The sequence below is a fragment of the Antedon mediterranea genome, chromosome 2 (assembly GCF_964355755.1).
Source record: "Antedon mediterranea chromosome 2, ecAntMedi1.1, whole genome shotgun sequence".
Classification (NCBI taxonomy): domain Eukaryota; kingdom Metazoa; phylum Echinodermata; class Crinoidea; order Comatulida; family Antedonidae; genus Antedon; species Antedon mediterranea.
The window spans coordinates 18,170,072-18,193,925 of NC_092671.1; the positions used below are offsets into that span (position 1 = coordinate 18,170,072).

General features: G+C 32.4%; 4 protein-coding genes across 10 annotated transcripts in view; 1 reads left to right on the top strand and 3 right to left on the bottom strand.

Annotated features, from left to right (window-relative positions):
- The window catches only part of LOC140040647 (CUE domain-containing protein 2-A-like), a 39,623-nt gene extending 20,922 nt beyond the window's left edge, over nucleotides 1–18,701 (bottom strand). The window contains exons 1-8 of one of the 3 annotated variants that reach the window (XM_072086732.1): nucleotides 18,619–18,701; nucleotides 18,094–18,170; nucleotides 17,822–17,953; nucleotides 17,248–17,312; nucleotides 15,140–15,267; nucleotides 14,884–15,051; nucleotides 14,260–14,394; nucleotides 13,719–14,140 (exon numbers count right to left, since the gene is read on the bottom strand). In XM_072086732.1, the coding sequence (XP_071942833.1) occupies nucleotides 13,994–14,140; nucleotides 14,260–14,394; nucleotides 14,884–15,051; nucleotides 15,140–15,267; nucleotides 17,248–17,312; nucleotides 17,822–17,953; nucleotides 18,094–18,170 (852 nt within the window). In that variant the 5' untranslated portion in view covers nucleotides 18,619–18,701 and the 3' untranslated portion in view covers nucleotides 13,719–13,993. Of the gene's footprint in view, nucleotides 1–13,718; nucleotides 14,141–14,202; nucleotides 14,395–14,883; nucleotides 15,052–15,139; nucleotides 15,268–17,247; nucleotides 17,313–17,821; nucleotides 17,954–18,093; nucleotides 18,171–18,618 lie in introns of those variants that run through there. The other 2 variants (XM_072086733.1, XM_072086734.1) reach the window with 2 other exon arrangements.
- LOC140040646 (T-complex protein 11-like protein 1) lies at nucleotides 73–9,376 on the bottom strand. 3 transcript variants are annotated; one of them, XM_072086730.1, is made up of 10 exons: nucleotides 9,256–9,376; nucleotides 7,398–7,570; nucleotides 6,858–6,990; nucleotides 6,141–6,261; nucleotides 5,468–5,688; nucleotides 4,763–4,899; nucleotides 4,299–4,474; nucleotides 3,911–4,086; nucleotides 1,626–1,792; nucleotides 73–1,011 (listed from the first exon to the last, which is right to left on the bottom strand). In XM_072086730.1, exons 2-10 carry the CDS (start codon nucleotides 7,558–7,560, stop codon nucleotides 812–814), a joined length of 1,494 nt encoding a protein of 497 aa, XP_071942831.1. In that variant the 5' UTR covers nucleotides 7,561–7,570; nucleotides 9,256–9,376; the 3' UTR covers nucleotides 73–811. The 3 variants fall into 3 exon arrangements, with proteins under 3 accessions (XP_071942831.1, XP_071942832.1, XP_071942830.1); XM_072086731.1 differs by lacking the exon at nucleotides 9,256–9,376 and adding an exon at nucleotides 8,393–8,672; XM_072086729.1 differs by lacking the exon at nucleotides 9,256–9,376 and adding an exon at nucleotides 8,050–8,672.
- Nucleotides 18,702–18,813: 112 nt separating the features above from the next.
- On the top strand, nucleotides 18,814–23,028 carry LOC140040650 (single-stranded DNA-binding protein, mitochondrial-like). Of its 3 annotated transcripts, none has more exons than XM_072086736.1 (7): nucleotides 18,814–18,938; nucleotides 20,166–20,214; nucleotides 20,432–20,551; nucleotides 20,926–21,013; nucleotides 21,212–21,300; nucleotides 21,481–21,510; nucleotides 22,364–23,028. In XM_072086736.1, exons 1-7 carry the CDS (start codon nucleotides 18,915–18,917, stop codon nucleotides 22,384–22,386), a joined length of 423 nt encoding a protein of 140 aa, XP_071942837.1. In that variant the 5' UTR covers nucleotides 18,814–18,914; the 3' UTR covers nucleotides 22,387–23,028. The 3 variants fall into 3 exon arrangements, with proteins under 3 accessions (XP_071942837.1, XP_071942838.1, XP_071942840.1); XM_072086737.1 differs by having other exon boundaries at nucleotides 21,481–21,527; nucleotides 22,364–23,027; XM_072086739.1 differs by lacking the exon at nucleotides 18,814–18,938 and adding an exon at nucleotides 19,684–19,972 and having other exon boundaries at nucleotides 22,364–23,027.
- Nucleotides 22,788–23,854, bottom strand: part of LOC140040649 (receptor-type tyrosine-protein phosphatase eta-like) — a 52,747-nt gene continuing 51,680 nt past the window's right edge. The window contains exons 28-29 of the mRNA XM_072086735.1: nucleotides 23,282–23,417; nucleotides 22,788–22,920 (exon numbers count right to left, since the gene is read on the bottom strand). Of these exons, the coding sequence (XP_071942836.1) occupies nucleotides 22,816–22,920; nucleotides 23,282–23,417 (241 nt within the window). The 3' untranslated portion in view covers nucleotides 22,788–22,815. The remainder of the gene's footprint in view (nucleotides 22,921–23,281; nucleotides 23,418–23,854) is intronic.

Here is a 23,854-nt window from a genome sequence, read left to right on the forward strand (position 1 = left end):
ATGTGATTCTGCGCATGCAAATTTTAATTTTTCGCAAAAGTCAATGGTATTTTTATAAGTGAAAACATTACATTTTTTTCGTTTCTTTTTATTAATCTTTATTTTTTGTGTTTTTGGGGACAATACTTTACTTGCTATATAGCGCATATACTGTAAGCAAGCTCTCAATACGCTGTACATAAATTAAAATAAAAAAGCTTCTCTGTCCTTTATTGGTCGAGGTAATTTCGCAGTCGGCCAATATATCTAATGGAAGCAGATCGAGCAATACTTTTCAGATGAGCATCCATTATCAAGTGACAGTCCAGTTGCCTATGCATCTCTTATAGCAATATTATTGCATAATAAAAATATCCATATTTTGTCAATTTTATATTTTTAAATAACTTGTTAATATGACTCTATAAAAAATATAAAACACATTAAATTATGCACATATAAATATTATCGCATATATTTTTAAAAAGTTCATATTTTGGACACTGTATTTAGAGTCACTGTAACATACCAGTATAACAAAAAATCATCAATTTTTTTTAGAAAAACATGTAATATTTGTTAATATAGTTTAGGGATTTTTTGCAGAAATCGCCTGAAAAAGGACTTTTGAAACTTCAATTATTATGTACTCATTGTGGTATATGTGCAATTAAAACATTTTAATTCTTAAAACACCTAATTATATATTCTGTAGTTACAGATAAAAATATATAGAAATATTATATAATTAATGCTATTGTTCCATTTTGTTTTGTTATATTATCCTCTTTCAAATAATTTATAAATATGACCTTTGACCTTATGACCTACTTTAGGAAGACATTCCTGCAATTATTTCTGAATAAAATGGACCATACACTTGACGGTTGTGTACAACTAGTTTTTGAAAGCGCGTACTCATTTCTAAGATTTCTTTTTCAACTGTTTTTAGACCAGCTGGCACATGCTCAGATGGGTTGAATTTCCCTCTAGCAGTCAACATTTTCAACATAAAACTTTTGGCTCTGGAGTCTAAAAAATGAATGAACAAAATATGTAATATATTTAAATATTCAAGATTATAGGGCTTGGCTATATACATTTTAAAGTTTGTTTGTCAGTGGCAGCAAAAGATCTTCCACTCTTTGTAGATATCCTATAGTCTTAAGAATAACTAGCAGACATTGGCCACCTGATCTAAGTGATCTAGTAGGCTGGTAAATATGCACAAGCTTAGATAGGTTGACTGACGCCAAATTGTGATGTGCCTTGTGATGGTTACAGTGTATTTCAGCCTTTAAAGTATGTATTTTTTTGTGTAAAACATAAAATAAAAATATAATAATAATATAGAATAAAATCCAATTGAATATGCCATTTTGCCGTTTTAATAAAGTTTTTTTTTTTTTACTTGCGTAGAAAAATACATCCAAACAAAATGAATTTACTTATAAAGACAAATAAACAGTAAAAATGTTTTTCTTAAAATACAGTTACTTCAGGTAAATTACTTTTTTTAATCCAATTGTTGGTCAAAGGGAATAAACTAATTGTGACATTCAAATGGCAACAACAAATTAAAACAAATTTCAGGGGGACAATTTATAATAAGCAGAGAATACAATTTATTAGTAATTTTTTCTTACCCAATAATTTTTGTACAGAATGGTTTCTATCAGCTACCGCCTGTAGTTGGCTCTTGAGGGTTTCCTGTTTTGTTGCATCCAACATTTGGTAATTGCTCTCTTTCAAACACTCATTGACCTCTTTACATAAGTAATCACCTATGTTTAGCATTGCAGCTGAATCGTCACTAGAAAACATTTTAAAAGAATTCAATTTCTTTTATTTCGGAATAATTTCATCCATATCAACAAATGTACAAACAGAAAAAGAAAATTTGCAAACTTTAAGCTTAAATATATAGGATACTTCTCTATCTACATTTTTACGTTATGGAGCATATATTTGCAAACCCGAGCAACAAGAATAATAATACAACTATTTAACATACGTTGCATGAAACTAAAATAGATAGATTTTCGCATATACTCATTAAAAGAAGGGATGCCATGTTCAATAAACATCATACTGGCACTACTGCTTCTAGAGACATTCAGTATACGGCGCAGAGCATTATTGTAGCATACATTAGGAGATCTAATTGTCTTCATACGATAGTCAAACCAAAGAGCAGCACAATATAGAGGTTGGTACAGTATGGTATAGTTGTATCAATATGTTTTAAATTGTTACAACTTCACAAACTAGTAAATTAACTATTTTAATACAAAAATAAATATAAATATCATTACCAATAAAACTAGACATGAAACTCGTCACTTTGACGAGTTAGTTATCCGCACAACGACAAACGCCACGTGCACGTCATACGTTAGAATATTGCACACAGATAAAGATTATGGCATTATGACAAGAACTGAAGAATATGATATGCTGTTAGTGCTGAATTCTGTCAATTTTGTGTCATATAGTATATACATGCAAACAGTATAATCTGTATACATATTACATACAGTGTAGAATAGGTGAAATTACGAGACCCGCCATTTATTCAAATTTTTAACAAGGCGACGGTATCAAAATGAAACACTTAAATATCAATTTCAGAAGGAAATTATCTCAGAAACAACATATTAACGTGTAGAAGAAATTTGAATACGTAAAATATAGATGCGCACCCTTTTAAATGTGATGAACTATTACGCAAAATATGAAAATACGACTTTTTTTATTCAACTGGCCATATGATGACGTCACAACATCCGATTGGCAAAATGTTTACATGAATTCGTATTTACAATCCAATAGCTTCCAGAAAACGTTTTAATCGTGATTATCACATTTTATTCTTACGAGCTATTACAGATTAAAATTTACTGTAAAGATGAAATTAATGACCCACGTAATTAAAATTTTTAGGCATGATGACGTTATAAAAATTAAAATATTTTTATCTCATGCTAAAGAAAGTTGATTGACCTAGACAATATATAAATATAGGAGAAAAAGGAATACAGATAAGCGTGATGCGCTCCATTGAATGTGATGAGCAATAACGAAAGAGACAAAAATCCTATATTTTATATTCGTGTGGCCATATGATTACGTCACAATGTTTTTTTAGCCTTATTGATGCATGATCCGATATCTACAACTCATCAACTTCTAGATTTTGTAATAAAAATAAACGGTTCACGGTTTACTTTAGAAACTATGACTGTTTAAAAAAAGACATTATTTTGATGATTTTTTAAGCTTTTTCATAAAAAACGCGCACAAATTGTCTAATTCAACGTGTTCGTATGGCGTTATTTAAACTGGAAAAGGTCTAAATTGTTTTCAAAATTACTAGGAAAGGCTTGAAAAATATAATTCAAGAGAAAAAAATATGGTGTTAACGCTGCGTGTGTACCGCGCGCGTAAAAAATTGCGCGCCCGTGGGAATTTTTGACATGCTCAAAATGACATGAAACGCGTAAAAAATTGATTAGAAATTAATTTTGCGCATTTTGAAATTTTAAATGCGCGTGCGCGCGTAACTTCTTGTGAAACATGCCATTTTTAATCCGTAGAAAGTTTGCCCCTGATATGACTTAAATTTTGTCAAAGTGTCAATACTAAATGACTTTTGGTTTTTAATCTATGTTCAATCATTGAAATTCATAAAATTGCGCGTAAGTCACGTTGCACAACTATGACGTCATTCAAAAATAGGAGGTGCACAACTTCACGTAAATGCCCATATGTTGTCAAAGTTATGAAATGTTATGTTTACACATTTTAGAGAAACGCGATCCACAAAAAGGAAGGATGGAAACGAGAATAATACAGAAAAAAAATGTTGATCTCATACAATAACAAGGAGTTATCCGCTTGGTATACCAAGCGGATAACTAATAATACTTACTTTGTTCCATCAAGTAGAATTTTTATTTCTCTTTTTAGTTTGCTAGGGAAACCCTTCTCTCCTGAGATGGCCATACCTACATTTGTATATGTGACCAATAGAATTGAAGCTATTAATGTCAATCTTTTTAGCTCCTCTCTTAGTTCTAGAAATCGTCCCTGATCCATGATTATGGTCTATGAACATAAAAAAATGATTTGAACAATTACTACAATTACACTTTATATTATTATATATTTGATTTATTTATCAATAATGTACTATCCAAATAATGTTTGTTTATATCTGTCATCGTATTAAAATAATAATGAAAATTCAAACAATTAGTATTATAAATGTATAAAATAAAAAATATGAGTTTGATTAAAGCTAATGTTTAATTATTTACCTCAGGAAATAAAGAATTAGTCGGCCAATCGAATAGCTTGATATAAGCACCATTGATAATTTTTATAGGAGAGATTTGATTGGCTACAGAAACTCCAGCAGTATCTGCTTGGTCTGAGGGGGCAGAGAGCTCTTCTTTCATATGTGTAAGCCATTTCTTTGTAAGTTCAAGTCCATCTAAAAAAAAAAACAATAAGTTAAGGAAAGTGGTAAGAAGTGGAGAAAAGGGGCAAGATTGTAAAAGCAGAAATAAGGGCAAGATTGTAAAAGCAGAAAAAGGGTAAAAGCAGAAAAAGGGCAGAGATAGTAAAAGCAGAAAAACAGGGCAAGAGATTGTAAAGGCAGAAAAAAGGGTAGAGATTGTACAAGCAGAAAAAAGGCAGAGATTGTAAAAGAGGAGATTGTAAAAGGTGGAGACAAAGGGCAAGATGCCAAGAAGTGATGGTAACAACAGACTCAACTTACCTTTTTGTGTTTTAAGGAACTCGCTAAATTTATTTCGTTCGTAGTTGACAGATTGTTGTTGAATATGTGGACGAAATGTGTTGATTGTGAAATTTGCCATATCCAGCTTCATCAGATCTAGTACTCGTAATATTTCGCTATAAAATGAACATTAGCAATATTTAATATGAATATATACGTTATAAAGTTTTTCTCTTGAATTCTAAAAAGCGATTTTTAAAAAACAGATAGATTTTGACCCTCACATAAAAGCTCTACAATACCATTGTATGATGATAATGCAAAAATGTGCACATATATAACAATATAAACATGTTATAATTAAACTTTGAAAAGTTCATACTTCATGTGATTTTTGGAATATTTCTGACCTATTATAAGTACATGGTTTTTTAAAGGAATATTTTGACCTTATATTTTTACATAAATTGGTCATATGACACCATAAGATAATAAGTTAAAGTGCCTAATATTAGTAATTACGCAAAACGTATATATTTTATTATAGTATATTTTGGGGAATGTTTGGAAAGTGGACATATTTTGAATTGGTTTTTTTTTCTCTCCCATTGCCACTCCAGAATGGATTAATCTAAATTGCTCTTAATAAAGATGTGACCCTGCCTTTCGACATTACATAATAGAACTATTTTATGTACAAAATACATGAGTCATACATATCATAAAGACAGAAATTAAACCTACCGAAATAAAGCAATGACATCTGTAAGAAGTTTAAGTTTTTCAATTTCTTTGTCTCTGACAGGAGCACATATTTTCCCCATTAATGTGATTATGTAGCCAGCATACTGGAGTACATCTAAGACTCCATGTTCTGCCTGTTGTTGAATTAATTGTGTGTCAATTTTCTCATTGATTTCTTCAATTTGTTTACTGTTTTGAGGTAAAATCAACATGTTCAGCGTCTGAATATTGTAAAAAAAAATTGTATTAAAAACTCTCCATATTTACAAGTGAACGTAACCGAGATAGAGTTCACAATGCGACGCCATTTTTGTTTGTTCATCATTCAGTTTTGTGGGACAATCATCAATAAATTGGTTGGTGTTGCTTGTGACACAGAAAACATAGTTAATTGGTCTTCTACCTCTAGACATGGCAGTCTAATAAAGATGTCGGAAATGACCTGATCTTTTGCTGGATAGCAGTGACCAGCAAATTTAGTTCTATGCTGCGAAACTATGGATGATATTGGATGGACTCTATCTGATATTTCAGCTATGCAAAATAAATATTATTAAAAGTAAATAAACTAAATATAGAAGTATAAGTAGTTGTAATATTAATCAAATTGTTACAAAGATTAATTAAGAAAGTCAGAAAGAGAGACACTACAAAAAACAAATTTAAAAAATACCTCTTTGACTTCACCAAGTAAACCAATAGCACGTGTATAGTTTGGGGGGTCTTCCTGCAGATCATCTTGTAAGCTATCCCAGAATGCTCTGTGCATTACATCCCTCACCTGTTTCTCTAGTCTGATGAAAAGAAAAAAGTGTAGATACCCAATTTATTGTTCATGTACATAGGTACCACAAAGGTGGGCCCAACAGTGTTGGAAATAACCACTTTTTTTGGTTGCTTTTAATTTTATATATCGGTATATTTATCAAAAACAATAAAACAACATTGGAAAAATTCATCTCCTTCCCAAAATATTTTTGAAATCAAATTTTCGTTTTTAGTGAAGGTGAAGATAAACAAAAATAAAACAACAACAAATAATTTTTAAAGTGATTGCCAATGCACACATCAATTGATGCATTTTTCATAATTTTGTTTAATTCTAGCTCTTATTCACCAATTAACAATTTATTTTCCACATACTACTACTACAACAACTAAGTACATGGAGGATGCATATTTTAAGATATGTGCAAAGCACTGTTCTTTTAGCTATAAGCACAACACCACTGACCAAACAATCAAAGTATGTATTGGTTACGGTATATGTTGGTGATCGAATAATGTTTACTATTTCCATTTGAATATGATATTATATTTATATATACCTATTATATAAGTAAACACTATATGGGCATAAAGATGAACTTGATAAATACCAAAAACTTACGAATTTTCAGGTAAAACCGTAGGGGTAAGTTTGAAGTCTTTATCAACACTAATCTCATGAACGAGTGACATGTTTGAGACAAGGTCAGCAGCCTGAAGAAGCTCTTCAAATGTGGCATGTCTTCCAGGAGAGGCTATTGTACAGTTGGATAAACAAAGGTAACCATTTGTTGAATAAGTAATTATCAGGGGCGGATCCAGCATTACAGATTAGGGGGGAGGGGGGGGGGGGGGGGAGAGGGTCGGGTTGCAGAAAACCAAAAATAATCAATATTTTATTTTAAAGACATGGCTGTTTAATTTTCAGTTGGGGATAAAGCCTTTTTAGTCCCCGCCGAATTCCATGCCAAATTATTAATAAATTGCAAAATTTATTGAATTTCAACTGGGAGATTAAAAAGATTAATCTTCATGATGATGCATAGTCATTTGGCAATTTCAAAAAGCGAGAAACAACGATGCCTATCACTATTGGCTATTGTTTTAAATTTCACAACTTGGTGGAAAATGTGCTACTAATTTATATATTATTACAACTAACCTGAGATAGCTGCGGAATCTGAACCAGCAGGTGACTGTGACCGCAGACGTTTCCTCAATACCTCTTCCTCTCCTGATGACCCAAACTGTTGATCGTCATCTTGTTGGCTTTCATCTTCCTCTTCTGAATGTTCTTTTACATCTTTGTTTTGTTTCTCTGCCATAATATTTTCACTGATACAACATGAAATAATACAAAAAAAAATGTTTTTTTTTTGTGTTAAATCCATGAAAAGACATTCAAAGCAATTAAGCTACTTTAAAGTAGTACACTGTTTCTGTATTTTTATCATATACAGTAATTAACCATAAAATGCACATTTAAGACAAGGAATGACATGGTTTAATATTTTTAAAGTAATAACTAATATATATGCATTGTTTACAAATCATCAACAATTGTAGACACAAACAGTAGTAGATTTGAGCTATACATTGTATTCAAATTTGTTTCTATATGCATACACAATTATTCAAAATGTATGCTCTTGATTACACAACAATTATGTTGTTATTATTGTGTAATTAGTCATGCATGGAAATTGGCACAATCCACAACACTTTGAAAACATGTATGTAGGCCCTAGCGAGCTACTGCTGAAACAGGGAAATAAATATTTATTTTTAAATTCTTTATCCTATCTGACCCTCACCACGTATACGACATGTCATAACTCATTGTCTTGAATTGAAGGGAAATATAGGCCTAGTATTATTAGTGTCTTCTCTTCTTGGTCTTGGCATCATAGGCCTAGCTAGGGTAGAGAACAGTCAGGCCTAGTTAGAGTATAGTAGTGCAATAACTGGCCCGGCTGACGGTGTGTTGTTGTCGAAAAATCAGGCCAAATCGAGCCGCCTATCAAAGTATGTCATAATAGGCCTACTACTAGCTACCTAGTAGGCCTAGCCTTGTCTAACAATAACATGTCATACTAGGCCTAGGCCTAGCCTACTACTAGGAGGGCTAGGCCTAGCCTAGCCTATTATAAGTATAACGTTTTATTTGGATTAGGCCAAGTTGAGCCGCCGACAAGTTGAGCCGCCACCAGAAAAACGTTATTTTTTATGGAACGCCAAATGCTAACTTTCGCCGGTGCTCGTTCTATTTATATTATTAGGGATCGATGTACATTCAAAAGTTTATATATCATGGTTTTTAGTATATATATTATTAAATATTATAATTAAAGAAATAATTATGAAAATCTGGCTTGTAGATTCCAAAATATAAAACATCACCGAAAGTGATCGTTTTTAGCCAAAAATGACGTAAACATGTTGCCCCTCAGTCGGCAGTTGTATGAACTAGGCTTACTCCATTTTTCGGTAAAATAATTACATAAAATCACGTTTTTTAGTAAAATATTTTGTGTATTTAACATTGTAAAATTCAATAAAATATGATATTAAAAGATTAGTAAATAAAAAATAATATTTATTTAATCTCATTCGAAGAATGTTAATACTCTATTAATTAGTCCTGAGAGAGGACAACGTGACTTTACGTGGTAGGCCTACACGTGGCGAGAAAAATTATGAGTGCACTGAATTTTTTCCTCGAAAGATTAAAAACAATTACATTATTAAATATTACTACTTTCCTTTGCTGTGTTGTTAATTATAATATGTAATTATATATTATTTATTTTCATGACACAATAAACCAAGACCATGAACTTATGTACTAGGACACCATCCTAATCACTACGCGAAATGTCGTAAAAGACGCATGCACTGGGCGTTTCATAGAAATCACCGGCGGCTCAACTTGTCGGCGGCCCAACCGGTCATATCCCTTTTATTTGTAGACCTACCACAATGACCTTATAACTTGTATTGTACGCTTTCGCTTAACTTACCTGTACTCTTTGAACTTTAAAATAGCTTGAATTTAACACGTTTTAACAGGTATCGATACAACAAACGTTTCGTTATTGTTGAAAGCTAAAATAGATGTTTCTAGATTTTTTTTATTTACGGCTTGGGGAATTATTAAAAACATTATGCCTCATTGATTTTGTAACTCCGCCCCTCAACTAGCTACGTCACGAACGAAAACAACCACACTCTACGGGGAGCCATTTGGAACATTTTATTTAAAAAATTATTCTTAGAACTTAAAATGGGAATCTCTACAACTTCTGTACTATTTGTCTCGTTAGCCAATTATAATAGCATCGTCTGCCATCTAATTTAAAACAAATGAAACAAAAATTAAAAAAACAATAACCAATTTAAGGACACGCATTTATTCTAACAGTTAATAAAAAAAAATGTAGGACTACATTTTAATATAAAAGATATCTTGATGTTTTATTATTTACAAATATTTAAAAAAAGAATTAAGGAAAAATATATACAAATGTTTTCACATATCGTATTGGATAAAAGTTATGCATTTCAGACGGTTACCAAACAGTTCCGAAAAGTCTACAACATATAGATCCAAGCTAAAATTCAGTCGCGCCCGGAAAATCGGTCCGTGCCCTAAGAAAAGTAGTGTGGAAAAGAGGTTTAGTTCCGGGTAAAGCATGATCATTTCGAATTCGTGCTCGATGAAAGCACGCTCAAAAATGCTTAAAGATTTTCCAAGACAAATCTGGTAAAATTTAGTAATTAAATAGTTTAACGTTGTTTTCGTTCAAGCATGTTACTGCTACTTTTCTAGGTCTGTTGGAAATTATAGAAATTCCACTTGGTTTCAAACAATCACCACTAAAATCTATCCGTTTATGAACACGCCATTTTTATCAAATAATTGTAATTTATGATAGCTTGAAACTAACATGTTTTCATCCTTGTCAATTACTATGCTATTAGGGCCCCATACTTTCCCATCCTCCTTACTATACCCAACAAGCGTTTTTATAAACTTACCGCTTGCATCAAACTCTTGTATTTTATGATTACCAAAATCAGTAACAATCAAATGACCTTCCTTGGTTAAGATGACATCGTGTGGTAGAACCAGTCGACCAATGTCATTACTATCTAAACCTACCTTACCCAACAGTCTTCCATCATCAATATTGAATTTTAAAACACATTGAGATTTTCTGTCTGCAACATACAGAGTTCTTGTTTGATTGTTTAACGTTAAACCTTTTGGATGTTTCAGCATTCCTTTACCAAATTGAGTGATTTCTTGAAATGTTTCAGTACACATTACAATACTCTTTCGTAGCTCATCAACATACAACAGGTGACCATCTTTCATTCGACACATTCTATCAACCATGGCATTTGATGCCACTTCTATACTAGAAACAAATACACCTACTTGGTTAAACTTTAGTATTTCTTTACCGGAGCTTGATGATACCAATATACAACCATCTGTATCCAATTCTACATCTGATAAATGCTGACTCTTTTCGCGTAGGCTTACTGTATGGATGTCGTCAATAGTAAGTGCCAGTCCTGTTGGTTCAACTTTGATTTTTACTGGTGATCCTCTGATCCGTGATACTCCAGCAGCGATATCCATCATCCAATAACCTTCTTCGTCACAGCTACCATTTACTTCGTAGTTTCCATTTTCTAAGTATTCTACCTCCCCAATTTCCAATTTTCCTTCTGTAGGGTTTATCAGAGTAGCTGCTAACTTACATGAATAATTGTCTATAATTGTTGCAATCTTTACTAAAAATGATTGTCCCTTTGTTACGATAATGGACTCGTCTTCTTTATCAATGATGTACCTGTTATCAATACTTGTGATTTTACCGATGCCTTCCATGAGAACATCATCTAAATATGTATTTACAGTGAATGTTGGTTTAAGGTTCTTTGTGTAAACAGAATATTTGGAATGCATTTCCATTATGTTTTGTTTCACAATATTTACATTCGACTTGTAGATATTAAGAACATTTTCAGTTTCTGGCTTGTTGAATGTTTCTGTAACATATATCTTCAGACTTTGTACTTGCATTTGATGTGATTCAAGTTCTTTCACTTGATTTTCAAGAGCTTTATATTTTTTGCTTATGTATGATTTCAAGATCAAACAAAAGTTTGTTGCTTTTCTCTTCAACTTGTTTATCAAGGGCTTCTTTATGCTGTTCAATAACCGTTTTTATATATTGTACATGCGTTTCAAAATCAGCCTTGTCTTCGATTATAGAATCATAAATTGCCTCTAATTCCCGTTTTGTATCATCAACTGCTTTGAAAACTTCAGCTGCATGTTTGTTAAACGTATTTATAGCATCTCTCATTGGTTTTGTATCATGTCCTGCTTTGAAACAACTCATAAAAAGATAGCATTTCTTGCAGAAACTTTTGGAGCAAGTTGAACAAAACCGATCTAATGTGCTATCGGGGTGGTTTTGGCAACTACCAAGCACGTCTGATTCACTTGCCATCTGTAAAAGCATAACATTAAAAAAAAAAGACCCTGTCAGTAATAAGGCCTACGTTTTACAGTTTAACTGAACTGCCCTAAAAACCACTTCTAATCTAAGTTTTAATGTATGATTTTTAAATTACCTAAAATAATACTGGTGTTGTTATTACAATTTAATACAAACATTTGCTGTTGCAACTAACCTTATTTTCTTGAATAACGAACCTCTTCTGGTTATAAAATGATATTTTGGGTTTTTTTTAATACGTGTACTTAAGATGTTCACCCATGCAGAAACTAGCTCTTTAAAATGCAAGCAAAAGCAAACTTAAAATAGGAATGACAAAAGCACAATATGCCCGAGCATTGAAAGTTGTGCTCCATGGTCTGCTGGGGAATATTAATAATAATATTAAAATAATAATAATGCCATAATCTGTCAGCATGGTGCTATCTACATTGTAGTTTGTACATTTTAAATCACCCTTTCTAATCTAACAATAACCACAAACTCAAACCCACAACCTATTACAAGCCTATGCATTTACCTGTATAATGTTCTTGAAAAAGTATACAATCTGATTTACATGTTTAGCAAAGTTGTAGAGGCAAAATAAATCATTACGCGGAAAAACAAAGGTTTGCTTTGAAAGCCTTCAAGCTCAAAGTTGTCTTGGTAATTGCATGATTTTATTGACCCAAAATGGCAATATTATAAATATACTGTATTAAGTGTATATCATGTAAGAATATAGCAGCATAAGCGAAGTCTTCCTCCTATCTCTCAACACCTTGTTTGATTGCGAATTTAATTGACTAAGCTAAATCAACTACAGAAGAAAAACTGAATTTAATCATAATATACATCCTCAAAACATTTATGTATACCCGATAGGCTGGTGATTAAATAGAGCATTTCAAACTATTTTACGTTACACAAATGTTTACGGTAATACTGTTAAACTAAAATAATTATTTTACATTATTAAATAGAATATCCATCAAAAAAAGCATAATTTAATGAAGAACAATAATTAAAACTGTTACGTCAAAAATTCGAGCTGAATTTGTGTAAAGAAATATTTCTTAACATCAAATTAATGGCTGTAAATTGTGAATTAGACCTCAGACGAACCTTCGATGATAAATCACAACATTGTTTTAGGAATTAACAATCACATAAAAAACGTTGGAAAATGTTTTATAATGTGATCATTTTAACATCGGAGTAATTTTTACTACAGTATTATATTATTTACCATCATTTTACTATTGTATAAAATGTATTGCATCTAATATTTGTATACATTACATTCTTTTATTCCTGTCCACCCAGGCAGCACTTGCCAGTTCTTATGCTATGACGTCATCCAAATTTCAACACTTGCACCGATGAAGGGCTAGTGTTGCCCGAAAGCTCTGCTAATTTTTCTGGCTGTTTTACTTTATCGTTTTGATTTAGCTTTTTTTTTTATATCTCTATTGAGATCCAGCCACTGATACCCACAGCATTGTCATTTTTTCAGTAATTTGCCTTTTGATTTATACCTTATTGTTTTATTATCCTTTACAGAATTATCTGTATCGGTATAACCAACTATAATCATAGGCAAGACGTCTATGGGTTGGGTCATTCTATAAAATTTATCTTGTATTCATTGTATAGATAAATAAATATAAAGCAACAAGCCCATTTATCGCATGTAAACAGACTTTTCTTGCAAACAACTCACAGTTGCCCTTTCCTGGGACGGATCCATGGGTTGCCCTTTGGGGTGCGATCCCCTTTTGATAGGTAAAATTAAAGTATGAACTCCTTTTTGACAGACTATAAAAAGAAAAATTCTGGATCTGCCCCTCTCAATCAAGCTTGTCATATTTTGGTTTTAAAAAAGTAAACAATATTTACAGTAAAGTAATTTTTTATTTTCTATAAAAAATACATACAATGGAATAATTTATAAAACTGTATAATCTCACACTCAATGAAATAACTAACACTTAGGGAAAGGTTCCAGCAATATAAACAAATTGCACTAATATGCCAAGACAAGGTACATTAACTGAAAATAGTTGCATAGGCCTGAAAAATCATTAGTTTATTTGCTTTCAAACACTGCCCCAATTCTACTTAAAAAACGGGCAGCAGACAACATGCCTTTTGTAAAAAAGTTTTTGTTCAGGCATTCAACTGGTACATGATTTAAAATGTATCTAAATGTTGTACAGTAAGTAAAATATGCTGAATGCTAGTGAAAACGATACTGTCGAGCTGGTTTTAAATTTATGTAAGTTTTCTTCATTTCTTCTGACTCACGAGGGCGCATATCAACATACCTCTCACCTCGTGTTGACACAACTTGGTTACCAATGTAACGTACACGTTTCTTCTCATCCTATTGATGTTAACAAAATAGTAACAAAATACTTCAGAAACTCTGATTTGGGAGGGAGACACCTTTTTTTTGTAAAACTAGTTTGATAGTGTAGACAGACCTTTAGACATTATACAAACCTCTTTTTGCACTAGTGGTCGATGATCTATCTTATCATCATCAGTATCAACATATGAATATTTCTGTAATATATTTTCTTTAAGTTTAGTTTCATAATTTTCAGAGTGTGTTTTATATCTTGTTGATGTTGTCATCTGTAAGAAATCATAAAGCAATATAAGTCAGGGCTACAGTACAATAAAAACATGTGTAAAAATATGTCTTGAAAATGAACATCTCAAATGGATAAAAATGTGGTCACTATTGTGAAATTATGAAGAGGAACAAATTTTGATCTATCATAAAAATGATGATACAATACAACTTGTTGCATCTAAAAGCCCTAGGACAAAAAAATATCAGCCAGTCCAAAAAACAATCTTATTGCATAAAGAAATGCGCGAGATTTGAATACAAGATATATAGAAATTCATTCATCAGAAAACACCTACAAACCAACAAAAACAATTACAAAGTGTCACATCACTCTCGTACAGTATACTGACAAGCATTCATTTAGATAAAAGCTGTTACAAAACCTATTTTTTTGAGAGATGATGGGTTATCGGTAACGTCTACCGCTACATAACACCTCAAATATGCATGGAATGAGTAGATTCTACATGTGCAAATTCATATCCTACCTGTTGTTTAAGTTTTTCTGATTCTCCTGTGTCCTGTCTTAGTAGCATCAACTGTGCTGCTTTCTCTACTTCTCCCTCTGCCATTGATAAACAATGCTTTACTTCCAATTGGCAAGAAGCGGGAAACATTTCTAATAACAAACGCATATTCTCCTCAATAGATGAATGCTAAAATTAAAAATAGTTGGTTTTAAAAAATGTATTAACACAGGTCCACACTTTTTAAATATTTTTTTGTACTGTATTAGTATATTACCTTTTCGTCTACTTCTTCTGACACAATCTCTGTATCATTTAACTTTGAATTTTTTCTATCATCTGTTGCATCACATGACGGCAATATAAACAGCTCAGGTGTTTCTGAGGATATCTGAGGTGTGTTTACTGTAATATAAAAAAAAATATATATAAAAAGTATGAAAATAATGTAGGTTGGGCAGCGTTGCCAGCGATAAAATTTAAAATATGCCGTATCCTGTCTCAAATAATGCCAGATTGGGAAAAATAATGCCAGATCCCCAAAATGTGGCCCTAAACAGCGCCACCAACGGTTGTATGTCTAATAAACGTTTGTAAAACCCCAACTGACACAAAATAGGGCCTAAATTGTATCCCTATGTCGTTCAAAAATTGTATTTTTAGTTTTGTGAGTAATAACTAATAATTCTAAAAATATCTGGGGTGCGAAAATGGTAATTGCAAATGACACAAACACCAATCCACGAACCCTTCTCCCCCCCCCCCCCACCCCCCACAAAAAACCTGTTACAGCCATGGAAATTTAGAATTTTTGAGCTGAAATATGAGAGCTGCTCGATCTTTGCACTTAATTTCAAATATGAAAGGATCTTAGCCCACCATAATTAGAAAATGGCAATTATAATTTAAAATAGGAAAAATATATATTAAGTGTCTCCAGGACCTCAGTCCCACCGTGGTTGATAAGAAAATTTTGAAAAATTCTGATGGCCGGAAATGCCACTTAATTTAAAATATGAAATAAAAATATATTTATTAGTGTCTCCAGGATCTTAGCCCACCATAGTTCGAAAATGGCAATTATAATTGAAAATAGGAAATCAAAATAATTATATATTAAAAAAGTGTCTCCAGGACCTCAGCCCCACCATGGTTGGGACTGAGGTACAAACATTTGGAAAATAGAGCTACTCGATGGCCGGAAATTGCACTTAATTTCAGATATGAAATAAAAATATATTTATTAGTACCTCCAGGATCTTAGCCCACCATAGTTCGAAAATGGCAATTATAATTTTAAATAGGAAATAAAAATATATATTAAGTGTCTCCAGGACCTCAGCTCCACCATGGCTGGTGCTGAGGTAAGAAAATTTTGAAAAATAGAGCTGCTCAATGGGCGAAAATGGCACTTAATTTCAAATATGAAATAAAAATATATTTATTAGTACCTCCAGGATCTTAGCCCATCATAGTTTTGAAAATGGCAATTATAATTTAAAATAGGAAATAAAAATATATATTAAGTGTCTCCATGACCTCAGCCCCACCATGGTTGGGGCTGAGGTAAAAAAAATTGGAAAAATAGAGCTGCTCGATGGGCGGAAATGGCACTTAATTTTAAATAAAAATTACCTCGCCCACATGGTCACTACTGGGGCTGAGAGGTGAAGAACATTTGGAAAAATAGGGTTGCTACGACGATGCAAATGGAACATAATTTGAAATATGGAAAACAAATTCTCCTAGAAGAAATTCTTTTTAAAATTAGAGCTTATAGTTACTGGAAATTGCCATTTCAAGGGTTGGGGTAGGGGTGCGGCCACTTATAATTATGAACTGAAACAACAAAACCCCTTTCATAATGTTTTCGTTAAATTGTCTCTATATCTGGGGATCCAATAACCTGCATGGTCTCTGAAATAGAGCAACATAATTGGCCAATAGCTAGCCTCTTCGGATTTGTTGTGCTGCCTATATCGCACACACGGTAGTTTTCGAGCAGCCTTCCTATCCGAAGAGTCTATTTAAGTCCGAAACAAAAGGATGGAAGAACTATTGTACGGAAAACCCGAACAGATCTGTTTTGTACGATATGATATTGTGTAAGGTGATATGTACCCGGGGATATGTATTAAATTGCAAGATTAAACAAAATATTTTATTTTTGTTCTGTGGTATATTATTTTTTTGGTTGTTCAAAAAACACAAAATTATGCCAGATTATGCTAAAAACGGCTAAATAATGCCGCGGCATTATGCCAGATGCCGTGGGCCTCTAAATAATGCCAAAAAGCATAATAATGCCAAAAATGGCAACTATGAGGTTGGGAAATAATTAAATGTCAAAGGTGTCAAAGGTATCAAGTTTGCTGTTCAATTTACCTTCTTCCTGATCTTTTGATTTAAACTGCTCAGCAACATGAAATATCCATTTACAAACTTCTTCTCTAAATAATTTATAACAGAAAAAAAACTGTGAGATAAAAAAGATGAATAGTCATTTGATTAAAGGATTTTGGGTTACATGATATTAAAATTAAATACTCTATTGAACTCTCTTGAACAAGAGTGTCCTTATGCGAGTTTATATTTGTTACACACAGTGGCACTGAGCAATCACAGTCTGTTGTTGCCTGATCATGTAAACTCTGAATCAAAGACAGAGTTTTTCCCTTTTGAATGGTTTACATTAGGTCTTACTGTAGCCTTCCTCCCGCTAAAGGTTGGTGTGTTATAAAACAAATAATAAATGTTTTATATTAGTGCAATAAGTTCATTCGGTAAAACATGAAAATTTGGTATTATTTTCACTTGGCTTTGCTTCATGAAAATATAATCTTTCATCTTTTACTGTCCTCATTATTATATTAAATTATTGGTACCATCGCACTCATAAATTAATAATTTGGGAACATATACATTCGTACATTTTCCTATGGTTTTGTACATTTCTTACCTTTCAATGTTTTTAAAACCTGTAATATAAGCATCCATCATTTCAATAAAATCGTCCACAGCAAAATCATCCTCACTACCAATATCTTCTAGGATTGATGAAACATAGTCCAGAACAATCTCATCTACAGAACTGAAGTAAAATAAAAGCCATTATTATCATTGTATAAAAATATGTTTAGATTTGTTGTGTATAATACTAAATACTATAATCAAGCAGATTAGAGAAAACAAAATTGTATATAATTTTGTCTTACTGATAAGTATTTTTACCTGAGGGAGTTGTAGATGAAATGCTTCTTAGCAAATATCACAAGTTTGTCTTCAATATTAAAATTTTCACTTGCCATCTTAAAAAATTATTAAAAAAAATATTGTTAGAAAAAAGAAATACAAACTTTTATAATGTTTGTTATCATAGTAGGCCTAAAATTATTGTAAAAACGGTTGCAAAATAAGTTAAAATATGTTATCATACTGTATATGAAATTATAATAATGAATATTGTGGGCTAGGCCTAGCTAGCCTTTAAGTAGCATGGCCAGGTCAGGCAAGGCCCAGCCACATGCATAGCATGCAGCAGCCATCATCATATCAGGCTCAGCAGAGAGGGTAGAACTAGGGCCTAGGCTAGGCCCTAGTTCTACCCTCTCTGCTGAGCCTAGCCTAGCCTAGGCCTACTACCTGATATACAACTTACAACTAGAAAAAAGTATCACTTCTTCCTACACAACTGACCCTACCTATCTAGTCTAGCGATGAAGTTTATTTCATTTTATTAATTAACATTATACTTACTTTACCTATCTAAGGCCTAGAGGCCTAGCCTAGGGGTCTAGAAATAATCTCAAATCAAACGATATGCCGCGCTCAAGAAAAACCAAAACAAACCAAATTGTATGGTGCGCTGTTGCTGCATTTAACACTGTTGTTATCATCAGTACCTCTGTGAACCACATTCACGAACATAACACCCATTAAATAATGCACTCGTCCACCTGTAATAAAACACATGGTACATGTCTCTGTTGACTTGACAAATAGGAGAAGTCTCCGAAGTTTTGTTGTTGGTTTTGTTTTGTTCGTCACTAGAAATGTTACGAAGAAGTCTGATCTGGGTAGGCATTATTAATAGAGATATACAAAACGAGAATAAACATAGATAGCGCATAGCCTAGCTAGGCCTAACTTAACTAGGAATAGGCCAAGTTGAGCCGCCGACAAGTTGAGCCGCCGCCAGAAAAACGTTATTTTCTATGAAACGCCAAATGCTTACTTTCGCCGGTGCTCGTTTCTATTTAATAGAAGTTCTATTTATATTAATTATTAGATATAACGATGTATATTTCAAAGTTTATATATCACGGTTTTTAGTATATATTATTAAATATTATAATTAAAGAGAAATAATTATGAATATCTGACTTGTAGATTCTAAAATATAAGGCCTAAAACATGACCGAAAATGATCGTTTTTAGCCAAAAATGACGTAAACATGTTGCCCCCCCCCCCTTAGGCGGCAGTTGTATGAACTAGGCCTACTCCATTTTTCGGTAAAATAATTGCATAAAATCACCGTTTTTTAGTAAAATATTTTGTGTATTAACATTGTAAAATTCAATAAAATATGATATTATTATTAAAAGATAGTAGATAAAAAACAATAATTATTTAACCTCATTCGAAGAGTATCAATACTCTATTAGTCCTGAGAGACAACGTGATTTTACACGAGAAAAATATTATGGAGTGCACTGCATTTTTACCTTGAAAGATTAAAAACAATTAAATTATTAAATATGACTACTTTCCTTTGCTGTGTTGTTATGGCGGTTCAACCGACAAAATTGTAGTATGTAATTATTATTTATTTTCATGACACAATAAACCTAAAGACCATGAACTTATGTACTAGGACACCCCTCTATCACTACGCGAAATGTCGTAAAAGACGCACTGGGCGTTTCATAGAAATTACCGGCGGCTCAACTTGTCGGCGGCCCAACCGGTCATATCCCCTTAACTAGAGGAGTTGACTTTAGGTTAGGCTAGGCCTAGTCTAGCCTGGCCAAGCCAGGCCTCCTCGCTCGAGGAATCATCTAGCCTGAATAACTCACCTGGAAATTCCTCTTTCCACTACTGCATGTTGGGGTAGGTTTACAGGTTGTTGTAAACGAGCTTGGTTGGTTGGTTTTGCTGAACAAGCCAATGTTATTTATAGACCTAGGCCTACTCCATGTAATTAGAGTGGGTGGGAGGGGAGGCCTAATATACTAATGATAAAATATTTTTTTAAGATTTGACTTTTTTTCTTTCATCATGTGAATTTGATTATCCACTCTAGGTTGTTGCACAAAGATGGATGAGTAGTGAGCCTACAAGAGTAGAAAAATGTGAGTTTGACATTTATACAGTTGTTGTATGAATGTACCATTGCATTACAAGTCCACAAAATACCACACCAAGAATTAGAGAGCAACTGCTAGATTATTGTATTTTATTCCAAAGGTCGAACCAAGAGCGCCACTGTGACGTGTACGGTATACAATTTGTTTGAGGTCCACATTTTTTCCTAAAGAAATAATTGTTATAAATGTTTGCTATTTACAGCGGTGAATAAAGTTGTGTTGATAGGAAGAATTGGAAGAGAACCAGAGATGAGGGGTAGTCAGGAGAATCCATGCACAGCATTTCCCTTAGCCACATCAGAAAATTTCAAAGATAAAACTGGTGAGGTTCTATTTTATGATATTTTCCCCCTCCTCTCTCTATTTCAAAATCCTCTATCGGTCGAGTGTCAGTGGCATAAACGCAGATGCCTGAGGCCGCTGGTGTAGGAACCCCCCAATGCTGGAGGCCTTGGGCGTTTTTAGCTTTTTCAACATATTTTAATGCATGATTTTTCCTCTTGGCACTGCTCAGGGGCCTATGGGTAGCCAGTGAGCGCACATAGCCATAGCTGTTACTGTTGGATATAAATTGTGCAAAATGTGAATGTAAAGTTGTTTAAAGATCATGACATGCACCCATACACTGGATCTGTATCAGTGTTATAAATCACTTAGTTGCTGTATAAATGTGAATTTTCATAAATATTTTCACAGGGGAATACCAACAGAAAACTCAGTGGCATAGGATAGTTATATTCAGACCGTGGCTCAAAGATACAGTATATACATACGCCAAAAAAGGGTAAATATACTAAAAAATAATATTTAGTTAACTGAGGTTTTGATTATTAAATTCTTACCTGAAAGTTTCAGCTTCTTCTTATTTCTTGACCTTTGAAGTAATTCAACAACTTCAAAGAAGATTGAACATGAATTTCTAATCATAATTTTTGGGTTATTATACAATATAATAATGATTACATTTTTTTTATGAATTTAGCTCCAGAATTTATTTAGAAGGAAAAATAGAGTATGGTCAGTATACGGACGATGATGGCAACACCAATTTCACAACATCAGTAGTAGCAGGTTTGTATAATCATTGTTACCCATTCAGGCTTGTTACTTACCTGGATAAGTTGGTTTCTAGCCACCAAAGCTTGCAAAAATGGTGCCCATGAAACCAACTTACAGTATTCAAGTATTGTACATGTTCAATCTTGATATGGCTCTTGCGTGCTAATAGTCACATATATTTTTATTTTTTAGATGATGTAATATTTTTGGACCATCGTTCAGGTGATAACTACTAAAAGGTACCTTTACTATTTACAAAAAATGTTTTAATAATGTAAAGTTGCCTTAAAGTCTACCATTTTTATGATTTCATCTTTATCAAGTATAGGTATGACACACCATGTGTGCCACAATGCTTTTCTTTTAAGAATATTAAGCTGAAATCCCGTCTTAAATCTACACCAAATTATACCTAATAATATTGTAAAGTATGTTGGATGACAAAAAATCATGTTTTGATATTTTATTGCACATAAGCATGTTATCAAAATACAAAATATAACAAAAATTAATATTGACATTGTAAATATTTAGAATTGCACAAAAACAAACTTCATATTTATATTCTCTATCTCATATTTTCTATATATTATGTATACATTAAAAAACTAAAATTGTGTAACTGTTATCAATTTGTATTGCAACAAAAATATTAAATTAGGCTTTTTAAACAGTTTATAAGCATACATTTTCTGTGTATGACTTTGTATTTAAGTTTTAATTTGCATAAAATGCGTTTCATAGCTTTTACATGGTTAGCTTATTATCATATACTTAATGAAACAAATTACAGTATATTTTTTAAAATAATAATCAAATATTTTACAAAAATATTACTATTTACAATCTTAAAGTGTCTTTGATCCAATGAAAAAAATCACTTTCTTTTTACATTTGAAATTTTTAATATAAAGCGTATCAAAAATGTTTTTAATTTGCAATGTACAAATCATAGAATTGACTTGATGCACAGTTTAACATCCCTCCCGTTGCTTTCTGTATTGCTTTTAAGTATTTTAAAATTGTTAGATGTTTTTCCTTTTAAATTTAATTACTCATTTTCTATTTTTGTTAGGTTGGACATATTGGTTAGAATAAATTATTCACACTCCAAAAATATCTTTGAACTGCATTTAGAAGATGCCAGCTTGCTTTTTGATATCACATATGATGTATGTGGTTAGATCAGGGACAACAACACTTTATTATTGTTTCAGATAAATTATTTTAACCATAACAATAATATAAAATATATCGTTTTCCAGGAATGATATATAAAGTATAAACAATCATGTCATTTAATAACAATACAATTATGTTTTTTAATGTAAAACTATAATTAGGCATTTGCCACAGTGCTAAGACTAATACCCTTTTCACATCGGCAAAACTTGTAACAAGTTGTAACAATTTACACAGATGTGAAAAGGGTCTTATTATTGGAATACAGTGGGTATTTACTAGCTCCTGTAAATACAGAGATGGTTAATTCGGTCACTATAGACCTCATTTGGTAAATGACATTTGTTATACTTTGTGTTCTAGACTGCCATTCGACGACACTGTTTTTGCTGTTAGTCTTCTTTCTTCTAGTATGTCCAGTAGGCATTTGTGAATAAAGATATATTGTTGCTGAGAAAAGAGAAAACGCATTCATTTTGTAAATTATACAAATATTTTGCCGTACAGTAGTTTTCTTGATATTGTGTGTTGCATGCATGTTTTAATAAAAATTATATAAGTATTAATTTTGTCGTACAGAATTTTTGTTCATGTTTTGCTTTCTAGTGAAGCCCAAGAACCATTATTTTTGTTTTCAACTTCGCAAATTGGAATTTAGTTTAACGATTCGATAATATATTTTTTAAAGTAGGACGAACCAATTCAGAATTTAAATATAGTGGAGCCAGTGTACAGTAGGCCTTGTTCCACAATACACTATATAACACGTTCGATGTCTAAATATAGTAGGCAGTACTGTATTTATTCCTACCTCTGTCTGTACCATAAAAGAACGATGAAAACGCATCTCACAGACAATTCCCATGATGTCAACATGATCATGTTCCTCAATATGTTGGAGTAATCGATCTAGGCAGATAAATGTACCCGTACGACCTACACCAGCACTATATAATAATAAAGCACAATATACAAAATGTAATACTTTATTACTTGTGGTAGGCCTTATAGGCCTACTGCCAAATCGGATAAATTCTGCATACATGATTAGAAACAGTTGTCATTCTTATGGCGTTTACCCAAGTGATGCTTTTTAGTAGTTTGACAAAAGTGTGATGTGCCCAAATATGGTAGTGATATGCAATGTGGTAGTGTTATTGTATGTCATCATGTCCATATATGAGCACATCACATTTTTGTCACATAAAGTTTGATAGTGTAAACAGACTCTTGTTGCGGGGCGTTTGCCTCGTCTGAAATTTTCAATTTTCACCACCCACCCCAATTCCTCAGCACAGATCGTCATATTTCCTATTATTAATTATATTTAAAGCATCTTTGCTTCGTCTGTTTTAACCTCTCGCTACGGTCTTGCCTAGTGATA